We start from the raw sequence: 12,500 nt of genomic DNA, 5'->3' as shown, positions 1-12,500 counted from the left end.
TAATGGTAGTAGAAGTGGTAGTAGTAGTAGTACTAATAGAAGTGGTAGTAATAGTAGTAGTAGTAGTAGTACACCTTGGACCCTGGCTGAATGGCTGAACTACAAGGGACTCGGAGGAGGTCTGGCCCCTAGACATGCGGTACGCAGGCCCACCGGTGTGTGTATATACCCTGATGCCCATAAACCACCCCCAGCTATGGGTTAGATAGCGCCACTGCCTAGTGGATACCCCGGGGGAGGTATAGGCTACGGGAGTAAACCCCTACACAACATCAACATCTACACTGCTGTTGTTTTGTTTTTCTTGCCCTTTTGTATGTGTTTAAGTGGGAGAGTACTGCTGGCGTTGTGTGTGGCTGCCGCTTCTCCCTCTCGTAGCCCCCCTTCCCATCCACCCCTGCATGTTTGCCCCCCCTTCCCATCCACCCCTGCATGTTTGCCCCCCCCCTTTCCCATCCACCCATGTATGTCTGTGTTGTGTTTATCTGCTGTCTTCTTTCACCCCATTCATTGTAAAGAGACTCTGAGTGTTAGAAAAGCGCTATATAAGTTTAATTTATTATTATTATTATTATTAGTAGTAGTAGTAGTAGTAGTAGCAGTAGAAGTGGTAGTAATAGAAGAAGTGGTAGTAGTAGTATAAGTGATAGTAGTATTATTAATACTAGTAGTAGTAGTGGTGGTAGTAGTAGTAGTGGTAGTAGAAGTCGTAGTGGTAGCAGTAGTAGTAGTGGTGGTGGTAGTAGTAGTAGTAATACTAGTAGCAGTAGTAGTAGTGGTGGTGGTAGCAGTAGTAGTAGTAGTAATACTACTAGTAGTAGCAGCAGTAGTAGTGGTAGTAGTAGTAGCAGTAGCAGTAGTAGTAGTAATACTAGTAGCAGTAGTGGTAGTGGTGGTAGTAGTGGTAGAGGTAGTAATACTAGTAGCAGTAGTGGTAGTGGTAGTAATACTAGTAGCAGTAGTAGTAGCGGTAGTGGTAGTAGTAGTGGAGGTGGCTTTTGCAGGTCTGAGCCGTTGTATGGGGGTGATTACCTCGGTTGATCCTGTGAAAGCCACTTTGTCTATGCCCATGTGAGAGGCAATCGCAGCTCCTGCTGTTGGCCCGAATCCTGGCAAAATATTGATGACTCCCGGTGGAAAGCCGGCCTGTCAAAACAATATGAGAGGAAACAAGCTTTGGAGGAGATGACAGCAGAGCCAAGCAAAACCACAGGCAGTGTGGGGGAATCCGGACCCAACCCAACCTCCCTACCAGCACTCCCAGAGAACGAACAGAACTTCAAAAAGATGAGGGCGAGGCCGGAGGGAGCAGAAATGGAAGACAATGAAGATACAGAAGATACGGACAGTGGAAGTTACCGGACATGATTGGGTTTCTCTGCTACACAAAATTGCATGACGCCACCTTGTGTTGCGTCAGCATCGATTTGCAAAGGTCAAAAGAGACACGTTCAGTGTCCGGGTAGCGTAGCGAACACGGGGGTCGCCGGTTCGAATCCCCGTGTTACCCCCGGCTTGGTCGGGCGTCCCTGCAGACACAGTTGTGCTGTGTCTGCAGGTGGGAAGTCGGATGTGGGTATGTGTCCTGGTCGCTGCACTAGCGCCTCCTCTGGTCGGTCGGGGCGCCTGTTTTGGGGGGGACGGGGGAATAGCGTGATCCTCCCACACGCTACTCCCCCTGGTGAAACTCCTCACAGTCAGGTGAAAAGAAGCGGCTGGCGACTCCACATGTACGGGAGGAGGCACGTGGTAGTCTGCAGCCCTCCCCGGGTCGGCAAAGGGGGTGGAGCGGGCGACCGGGACGGCTCGGAAGAGCGGGGGGTAATTGGCTAAGTACAGTTGGAGAGAAAAAGGGGAGGCAAAAAAAAATCCAAAAGAAAAAAAAGAAAAGTATGTACACATGTTTAAAGAAAAGCGAGCGTGGGTTGGGAGCCTGCCTCTATCGGGTCGTGGTTCGGCCCGCTTGCTGTTTACCTCCTTGATGAGCGCCCCCATGTAGAGGCAGGTGAGTGGGGTTTGCTCAGCCGGTTTGAGGACCACAGTGTTCCCACATGCTAGCGCCGGACCCAGCTTCCATGCTGTCATCATCAGGGGGAAGTTCCACTGTGTGCGCACACACACACACACACACACACACACACACACACACACACACACACACACACAGAGGAAGAGGATATCATGCATCTGACTGACATGCTGGGTGGTCACAAGTCGGCTTCAATAACTCGTCACTCTTAGTCATTTACTCTCATTTTCTCTCTGTCTAAACAGTCAAGTGAGAAAATGTTCTCAGCCCTTCTGCAGTATTTTCTCTTCCCACAGTATTCTGAGAAAAGCGGGAAGTTGCGACACATGTGCAGCGCTGCGAGCCGTATCGCTGCCCAGCACACAGGCCTGTGTTATTTCTGCTCTACACAGGAACCCGTGGGGTTGAGCGCCGAGCCTCACACGTTCTGAGCTCTTACACAATCCACGGCGCTCCGACACGTCTCTTTCCCGTCGCTCCCACGTTCCCTCCTTCGCTCAACACTCTCTCTGTTAAACCCCCTCGACCCTTCCTCCCTGTGCCTTTCCCTCGTCTGTCTGTCTGTCTGTCTGTTCATCTGTCTGTGTCTATCTGTCTGTCTGTCTACCTGTCTGTCTCTCTGTCTGTCTGTTCATCTGTCTGTCTCTCTGTCTGTCTGTCTACCTGTCTGTCTCTCTGTTCATCTGTCTGTCTGTCTGTCTGTCTGTCTGTCTGTCTGTCTGTTCATCTGTCTGTGTCTATCTGTCTGTCTGTCTACCTGTCTGTCTGTCTGTCTGTTCATCTGTCTGTTCATCTGTCTGTCTCTCTGTCTGTCTGTTCATCTGTCTGTGTCTATCTGTCTGTCTGTCTACCTGTCTGTCTGTCTGTCTGTTCATCTGTCTGTCTGTCTCTCTGTCTGTCTGTTCGTCTGTCTGCCTGTCTGTCTGTTCATCTGTCTGTCTGTCTGTCTGTCTGTCTGTCTGTCTGTCTGTCTGTTCATCTGTCTGTGTCTATCTGTCTGTCTGTCTACCTGTCTGTCTGTCTGTCTGTCTGTCTGTCTGTCTGTTCATCTGTCTGTCTCTCTGTCTGTCTGTTCATCTGTCTGTGTCTATCTGTCTGTCTGTCTACCTGTCTGTCTGTCTGTTCATCTGTCTGTCTGTCTCTCTGTCTGTCTGTTCGTCTGTCTGCCTATCTGTCTGTGTCTGGCTCTCTGTCTGTTCACCTGTCTGTGTCTATACTGTCTGTGTCTGTCTGTCTCTCTGTCTGTCTGTCTGTCTGTTCATCTGTCTGTCTACTTGTCTGTCTGTCTCTTTGTCTATCTGTCTGTCTATTCATCTTTCTGTCTGTCTGTCTGTTCATCTGTCTGTCTGTCTCTCTGTCTGTCTGTCTACATGTCTGTCTGTCTGTCTGTCTGTCTGTCTGTCTGTCTGTCTGTTGCTCTCTTTTGCTCATGCTTGCTGGCACTACTCTTCTCTGGGCTTGCCAATGGATTTACCCAAATATACACGACCCAGAAGTGCGTCAGAGAATTCCAGGAAACTGCAAGAAGGCGTTTCATCAAATGGACCTCTCTGTCCCCACCATCATGTTCAGTCCATCCACCGTTATCTGCCTGTCTGTCTCTGAGCCTGTCTCTCTCTGAGCCTGTCTCTCTCTGAGCCTGTGTCCTGCACCTCGCTGCTCTGACACAGTGTACTCACCGGGATGATCTGTCCACAAACTCCGATGGGCTCGTATCTGGTGAACGTCAGGTAGTCTCCATCTATGGAAGAATGTCCAAACGGACAACCATGTGTACACACACACAGACATACAGAAACACACACACACACACACACACACACACACACACACACACACACTCGTGCACAGACACACACAAAGAGAGAAGAAGAAACTTCATAAATCTAAGCTTCATTTGAGTCTCGGAAATAGCACTGCACAGTGTCATCCGTCGATATCCTCGATGTTTGTATATATAGATGACACGTGTGTGTGTGTGTGTGTGTGTGTGTGTGTGTGTGTGTCCGTTTTAGGTCAGAGTAAAGCAGTGGGTGTTAATCTGGAAGGGCTTGTTCATTCCTCTTGCATTACCCGACTATAAGGAGTTGCTTACTGAGGGTGTGCCATGCCTTCTCCTTCTCCTTCTCCCAAACTAGGAAATAACTACAAAACAGCTGACAATGAGAGAAACCCGGAATACCTAACGAGTTTGTTTTGGTTACAGCCGGGCTCGGTGACACGTATGTGTAGACGTCAGATGGCACAACAACCAGCGTTTTCAGAAAGCGACGAGGGTGAAGTGCAGTGACGGATATGATCATTCTGAGCCGCCGTTCGGCTGTACGGCGACGGCTACTGCAAACAGGAACTAACGTGGCCGTATTAGATTTCAAGACGTTTCTGTTTTGAGTCAGAACTCTTTCATGGCGTGTCATTTATAAAGTCGTTCAGGAATGCCAGGGCCCCTTGAATTTTAACGCAGGTGAAATAAATCTGTCTGGATGGGCTCGGCGTTGTGACGTTCGTTTTTTTTGTTTGACGCCGTCGACGGTCAGAGAGGCGGAGAAGCCGGGGCTGCTTCGTTCTCCTTCTGTTGGATGGAGAAGATTGCCGACAGCTCCTTATCACGAGGGGCCTGAGGAATACAGTTCCTTTATTGCTTCTGAAATACTACCATAGACCGGTTCACATCTTGGGCCAAAGTCATGAAATAATGTTCCCCTCCTGCAAAATAAGTGAGTCCTTAAGCAGGACAATGTGGCGATCGGAGGAGACTCTCATTCTTCAGCCTGGTGTGCAACGCAGATCCCTAAAAGTTGGCGTTAATGTCGGCGTCACGGCCATAAATCGGCCCTCCGCTGACGTGTTTTGGGTGTCAAAGGCAAGAAAAGAAATGCCGCCATATTTCCTCTTTGTCTTATTTGAACAGATGAATCGGAGGACACGGTCAGTCAGCGTTGGGCGGGAGGGGGACTACTTGAGTGGCGGTCGACTCTTCGACAGCGAGCATTAGTGTTCAGATTTATAACCGGCCGGGGAGCGGGTCTGTTTACCTTCACAACACCTCCACGGCCTTTTCCAGGCTTCATCTCCTTTATGACCCTCGAGAGAAGCTCGCTCCTCTGCTTATCTTCCCCAACTGTCACCAAACTAATCCCCGTTAATCCACCTAGCAGACCCCAACTCCTCACCTCCTCTTCAAAATGCCTCCTTGACTCCATTTTGAAAATGTAGACTGACCATTATAAAGTCCGGAGTCACAAATTTAAAGGTGAAATCTGGAATTTTTCTCCATTAATGAATTATCATTTCCTCCATGTGTATGATGGAGTCAAGCTCCACAACACTACCAGTCATCTTCACCGTGGTTGTAGACTCTCTCCAGTCTCCATGTACCACTGTTGAGATGTTTTGACCAGGTTGGACGAACACTGGGGCAGCAGCAAACACGTGTGTTGGAAAAAAGACTGAAACGTGAGGCTGATGTATCCATGACAACCAATATGACTGTACAACAGTGTTCCCATATAGTGGGATGTAGTTTGTAATACATCAGACTGTCTGTTAGCTTTAGTCCCAGGATCCATTTTTACAAGGGTGGGAACTGCTTACTGCTGAGCTGATGGCACACCAACCACAATGGCTGCTACACCTGGTTTGTAGTCCTGCTACACCTGGTTTGTAGTCCTGCTACACCTGGTTTGTAGTCCCAGAAAATCAGTCAACAGGTCTGTTTCTCTCTGCCCCCTACAACCAACTATATCACAACACTGTTCTGCTGGAAGACTGACTGTCTGTCCAATACCACCACCACATCACCTCCACCTTTAGAATGGATGAAATTATGATTTAATAACAGAGGAAAATTCACGGATTGCAGCTTTAAAGAGGCTTGAAAGGAAAACAGAAGTGATCTTACCCATTGGAATGGAGGTGCCATGGATCTTGTCTGCATATCCAGCAAAGTATCTGAGCGTCTTAATGGTTCCTTGGAGGTCAACAAACAGGGTGGGGAGGAATGGTTTCCCACTGTCCAGTGACTCGACAGTCTGAGGAGAGACGTGGGAGACAGTTGGGATGGATTTGATAGAACACATCCTTGTGTAGGTCCACACAATTTTGGTCTTTGCTTTGTCTCCTGGGTGAAATGTGATGCTAAGATAACATCCGACTGAAAAACAGGGCCTCTGTGTTGCAGTGCAATGTTCTGTTTGACTGTAATAACCAAGTAGTTAAAATGATTTGTTGTGATCCCATCCATGCGGAAAGGAACTTAAAACTCCCTTAACCAAAATAAAGTCGAGACTTTTTTTTCTCATAGTAATACACTGAGAGTCCTGTGGATAGTCTGTCTACTTACTGCGAGATACAGGCTGTCTCTCTCCACCAAGTCAGCCAGTTTGGACAGCAGTCGGCCCCTCTCGGACGCATCCATTCTCCGCCATACCGAGCCGAAGGAAAAGGCCAGGCGGGCGGCCTGCACTGCCTTGTCCACATCAGCCTGGGAGAGAAGTATTGAAACGCTGTAATGCTGTGACCCTATCCATTTAACAGGTGTTTCCATCCCCTCAGCGACAAATGAAATCTGTCCATCTGCCCCACTGGTGGAGCCTTCAGCGGATCTGGCCTTAACATGGCTCCCACAATCTTTACTCCTTCTAGCCAGAGGTGAAGATTTAGAGGAAAAACCTGACAAACAGCAAACCTCCTTCCAAAGGCTAAACCTGGCTTTTCTTCATTTGTGGACAGAAACAGTTCACAGATGATGAAGGAGGAGAATGTTAGATTTAACAGTGAGGGTAACCTGGAATACTCAGATGTTTTTATACTTCTTACTTTTACTACTCTATTGATCCCCGTGGGGAAATTCTTCCTCTGCATTTAACCCATCCTAGCTATGTAGCTAGGAGCAGTGAGCAGCCGCCGTGCAGCGCCAGGGTACCAACTCCAGTTGGTCTTGCCAGGGGCACAGACAGGCGTATTAACCCTAACATGCATGTCTTTTTTTTATGGTGGGGGAAACCGGAGCACCCGGAGAAAACCCACACAGACACGGGGAGAGCGTTCAAACTCCACACAGAAAGGACCTGGGATGACCCCCTCAAGGTTGGACAACCCCAGGGTTCGAGCCTCGGACCTTCTTGCTGTGAGGCGACAGCGCTAACCACTGCGCCACCGTGCCGCCCCGTGGACAAAGTATGTCAAACTTGTTCTCTTACAAAAACCAGAGGAAAAATACCTTTTCTGCTTCCTGGACCTCACAGATCTGTTCTCCGGTGGCCGGGTTGTAAACGGGGAAGGCCTTCCCGTTAACAGAGTCCTGCCACTCGTTGTTGATGAAAAGCTACAAGAGGGAAAAGAAGAGTCTACTGGTAAACAGATACAACAGAGGGAAATGTCTCCGTTCACAGCAATGCTAAAGGTTGGCGGAAGGGACCACATCCTGTTTTCACAAGATCTAGATGAAAAACGATAGAAGTGCAAATTGCGTTGGACGGCTGCAGGCGTGTAACCCTCACATTTTGCCTAGATTCTTTGTCCAGCGTGGAATTGGAGAGAAAGACCCACACCTAGTATAGACTAGCCTTATAGTCAAGACCACCCAAAGCCAGACCAAGTCTTTGTGGGACAGGTCCGAGTCAAGTCCGAGACTTTAAAGTAGCGAGTCCAATTCAAGACCAATGGGTCCAAAACATGCAAAGACCGACACCAGAGCAGTGCAAGTCCGACTGGACTTAGACTCGGAACATTTGAATGTCCTCCGAGAGGCAATTTGTGGTACTGCACAGAATATATAGACACATTTAAAGCACATCAGGTAAACAAAAACAACAATAGTCCAAGATAATCACCATCATAATTGTAAATTTACAGTAAAGTGACTACATTATAATGTTAATTTAGGATTTGTCTTTCCTCTGCCAAGGAAGGGATGTCTCATATTACGATTTTACAATGAATCAATAACAGTAAAACAAGAAACATAATTAGATTGCCCTTTATTCATTTCAGAAATTAAAACAAAAGTAAATTGAAGTCTTGTACTCGACCGGCCTTTCACAAGATTATCACAAGTCCGCACTGTTTGAAACCGAGTCAAGTCCGAGTCATTATGCGACGAAGTCCAAGGCAAGACCGAGACTTTAAAAATGCGGACTAGAGACCGAGTCCAGACTGAAGTACCACAACACCTTTCCAGACTAAGAAACATTTAGGTTCCACGTGATCTTAAACAATCCCGTCCTCTCGAAATGTTGACTACAACTAGATTTTCATTTTCAACAAGTTGGGAAAGACTACCAGTGCCCTGGTTGTGGTCTTTTCTGCCAGTCTCTCTCAGGTCTCGTGTAAAGGGATATCTGGGAGAGTCTGTGGAAATCTGGACAGAGATTCCTGCCTGTCCGGCATGGCTCTCTGGGGAGTGCTCCACCATCCAGACAGAAGGGGGAGGGAGGGGTGAGGGGCAGATAAATCCCTATCAAGACACCAGATACCCCCTCCTACCCCCCTCCCCTCCCCTCCCCGCTCCCTCCCTTCGGCGCAGGAACACGTTTCACAACATCGCTGCTCGTTTATGAGATCATAAAACACGTGCCGCACTCGGTTTCTGTGATGCGTTAAAGCAAGCCTTCCGTTAAACAACCGCCCGGGATCCCAAACAGGACATATTCAAGATCCAATAAAGTCAAAAAGAAAAATAAATGTTTGCACAAATAACAAAACTGGGAAAGGCCTCAAAGAGACGCGTTTGAGAGAGCGGTTCCAACAACATTGTGTGCATTGATACATGGTTGAAGCCGGACCAACATGCAAGGTGGGGTTTGAAGTTGGGAATTTAACTTATGTAAGAGCGGAGGTGAAGTGAAGAGAAAAGTTCCCTCCTTGCTGACATGTTTAGATCCATTAGGAGGACGACACACTCGCACATTGTTTTTAATGGCTGTCAGTCTGCCTGATAGATGGAGTGGTGGGAGAACATCTGCTGGCACAAATCCCTCGGTGTGCACACACACACACACACTTCTTACTGTCTTTGGACTGGAGAGCTTCACAGAGTCATTTGGAGCAAACCTGAGAGCTCGGTTCAAGTGTCCTGCTGGCCTCTGCCTCCATAACTCTCCAACATGTTTATCTCCATAAGCGGGGAGCTTTAAGTACTATTTAATTGGCTGTAAACTGTTAGACGTGTTTACTTTAGAACGGGTATAAAATGCAAGGGAGTCCTGGGGCGCCTCTGTAGCCGAATGGTTGCAGCGCATACCACGTGGTCACATGGTCGCAACGTTGCTGGTTCGATTCCAGCCGGTGACCTTTTTTGCAAGTCATACCTCTCTCTCTCTCTCTCTCTCTCTCGCTCCCATTTCCTGTCTGCCTCCACCGTCACTATCCAATAAAGGTATCAAAATACCAAAGAAATAATCTTTAAAAAAAAAAAAAGTGCAAGGGAGCTCTGCTCAAAACAAACACACACACACACACACACACACACATACTTGTCTGTTTTCTCTCAAGCCTCTCGTTGACTACGTTCATGGTCTAATCCCTAACCTTAAAGGATGATTATGGGGTTTTTTTTTACAACCTGGGTTTTAATGTCATAGTTTATTCCATCATATACATCAGTTATGATCTCATTTTACTAACCGGCTTCTTGTTGTAGATTTTGGACACAGAACCACTGCTGGACTCAGCTTTGCAACGGTGTCTTAGGCCGGACATACACTACTTGGATTTTTAACCCCATGTTTGCGTAGACGGCTGACTTCGTCGTGAAGGGAATTGCTCACATACTTGCTGATCTGTTTCCGTCTTAGTCCGAGTAGTATAAACCAACCCTGTTTTGAGTAGGCGGTGATTTCTACAGGCCCCTGCTTTGCCTGCCTGTTGTTGAAACCACCGGGATTTCACTCCTACGTAAAACGACCATCGGCGGTCAAAATGACGGCCGGGATTTAAACTCTATATTGTGTCAAGATAAATGCCCACTTGAGAGATTAATGCATTACATATGTTAGTGTGTCTGTTATGAAACTAGCTGATGCCAAAATTAACATTCTAACAACTTTAATACTATTTTTCAAACAATTTAAAATGGCGGCTGTCCAACGCCTGTAAATACTGCAAGGCCTCGGTGGTGGTCATGGTGCGTCTGTAGCGGCGTCTCTGACCAGACATGTTGGACATCATCACACATCAGGTTTACACTATTTCTCTCCACTGGAGGGCGCTAGTGTGTTTATAGGACAGAGCGGCGAACTTCACGAGGGAAATGACGCGACAACACACGTCATCAATACTGACATGACGCACAAATTACGAGGCGGTCTTTTTGACCGCTCATGGTCGTTTTAGGAAGATCTTATAACTTCTGTGTGCAATTGATCTAATATGCAAATATATGCAATTTTAGGAGAATTCGGGGGGCGGCAGGTCTGTACCCCCCCCCCAACAAAGTTATTAAACTTTGAAAATCCAAAACGGTCATAATGACCGTCAACAGGCCGTGTGAGGGGAGAAAGGGGCGGAACGCCTTGGCCGGCATGTTGTCCGGATCTAAAGCTCTTACAAGAAGGAAGGGTGGATGTTTGTGCGGAGAAAGGTGGAATACTTGTGAAACAGTCCAGTCGCAGACGTCAACTCTCAACCCCGACTCCCTGGAGTTGCTAATCCGGCTGTAAACGATGACAGCCGCACGGAAAAGCAAGTCTTCATTAGACATGGAAGCCAGATGGTCCGCGGTGGTGTAGCGGTCTAAGCGGCGGCTTTGTGTCGATGCAGCTGCCCACTGGGGACCGGGGGTTCGCGCCTCGGTCTCGTCAGATCCGCCTATGGCCGGACTCGATGAAGCAGCAATATTGGCAGCGCTGTCTCCGGGAGGGGGGCGGAGTCGGCTTGTGTTCGTCACGTGTCCGCGTCTCTGGGTGGGTGGGGAGGAAGCAGTGCTTCGGCCTGGAGTCGCCTTGTCACGGAAGTGGGGAGGCGACTCCTTCCAGACTGCCGGCCGGAGAGACGCGGTTGGCGAACGCATGCAGTACGAGGGTGGGGGTTTGAACTAAAATAGGGATCGATTGGCCACTAAAATTGGGAGAAATCAGAAATAAATTAAAAAAAAGAAAAGAAATGGAAGCCAGCCGAGCCGTTGTCCCCCTGAGGCGAAATCATTCTGCGATTGCGTCCCTGTGCTTTTCGTGGCACCGGAGGATTTCACTAGAGGGCGCAACAGAGACCCAAGCCATAGACAAACACGCCATTGGCACTGCACCGTCCCTACCCTTGAACATTTTTCACCGTGCACCGATTTCAAATGTATTGCGCAACAGTTTTACCTTGCAAACACAACACGGGTTAACTCGGGGAGTGAGTCTTCTTCCGTGCAATGTAACATAATACAGACTAAGAATCAGAACCAAGAAAAAAGACAGTATTCAGATCCACGAGAGAAACGCGCAAAATTCGACTCGTTTCCGTTTATTTCTGAAGGTTCCCGCGTCAACTTCCAAAATGGCGCTGATCTCACACAACATCCGCTGCAGTAGAAACCGGAAGTCAGCGGACTACAGATATGCACAGAGTTGATCGTCTTCAAAACCTTTCGCCATTTTTGTCGCTGGTGACATGCCTACTGTCCCCATACTGCCCTTACACTGCCCCCACCGTTCATGTGCATATTGCAGCCAGTTCGTGGATGTTACTACTGCCTACGGTAAGTACAGGCTGCTACTTCCTGCAGGGTGAACCAGGAAGTAGATCAGCAAGGTCCTCCGCCATTGATCATATTGGACATTTCACATCATAACTTTTAACGTTCACTTCCAAATACGTGGTTTAGAGAATTGGGGTTAAATTGAACTTGTTGAACCATGTCTGACGGTCCTGTCCAGGTATCCCACAAGACACCGCTGTAAAGCTGAGTCCGGCGGTGGCCCATGTCCAACATCTGCTGAAGGAAGCTGGTGAGTAAGATGATATCACAACATGTATGAATGATGGAAAAAAAACTAGGAAAATAAGATGTCAAGTTGTGAAAAGAAGGCTTATCCTTACAACATCAGAACTACGTGTCTAACCTTAACCCTAAAACCCTGACCTTAACCTAATCCTAATTCTAACCTTAACCCTAAAACCCAAGTCCTAAACCTAAAATAGACCCCTAAAGAAGGGAGGGCTGGCCGAAATTCCTCACTTTTCAAAAGATGTTCTCACTCCGGTGGTTAAAAACTCAAATTGGTCCTCACAAAGATAGAAGAACAAGAACACACACACACACCACCTTAATTCCTTCCATCTCTCCGTTCCTGGCTTGGAGGATCATGAGGAGATCCCCTCGTATGAGGAACTACCACACCAGCGTTTGAGGTTTTTAGTATCAGTGCGTACCACTCCACCCATCATCCATACTTTACAGACTCACTCAGACCTTCTCTCGCTCTCTCTCGCTCTCTCACTCTCTCATGCCGCGATTCCCAGCCACCCTCCATTGGGGGCCGTC

General features: G+C 48.0%; 1 protein-coding gene across 1 annotated transcript in view; it reads right to left on the bottom strand.

The window, feature by feature from the left end:
- The window catches only part of aldh1a2 (aldehyde dehydrogenase 1 family, member A2), a 46,004-nt gene that overhangs the window by 14,278 nt on the left and 19,226 nt on the right, over positions 1 to 12,500 (bottom strand). Inside the window, exons 2-7 of the mRNA XM_056279248.1 lie at positions 7,251 to 7,355; positions 6,372 to 6,512; positions 5,931 to 6,060; positions 3,709 to 3,770; positions 1,975 to 2,103; positions 1,033 to 1,146 (exon numbers count right to left, since the gene is read on the bottom strand). Coding sequence (XP_056135223.1) covers positions 1,033 to 1,146; positions 1,975 to 2,103; positions 3,709 to 3,770; positions 5,931 to 6,060; positions 6,372 to 6,512; positions 7,251 to 7,355 — 681 coding nt within the window. The remainder of the gene's footprint in view (positions 1 to 1,032; positions 1,147 to 1,974; positions 2,104 to 3,708; positions 3,771 to 5,930; positions 6,061 to 6,371; positions 6,513 to 7,250; positions 7,356 to 12,500) is intronic.

Source organism: Lampris incognitus, chromosome 4, assembly GCF_029633865.1.
Source record: "Lampris incognitus isolate fLamInc1 chromosome 4, fLamInc1.hap2, whole genome shotgun sequence".
Lineage (NCBI taxonomy): Eukaryota > Metazoa > Chordata > Actinopteri > Lampriformes > Lampridae > Lampris > Lampris incognitus.
This window is presented reverse-complemented; position numbering and strand designations above follow the sequence as displayed.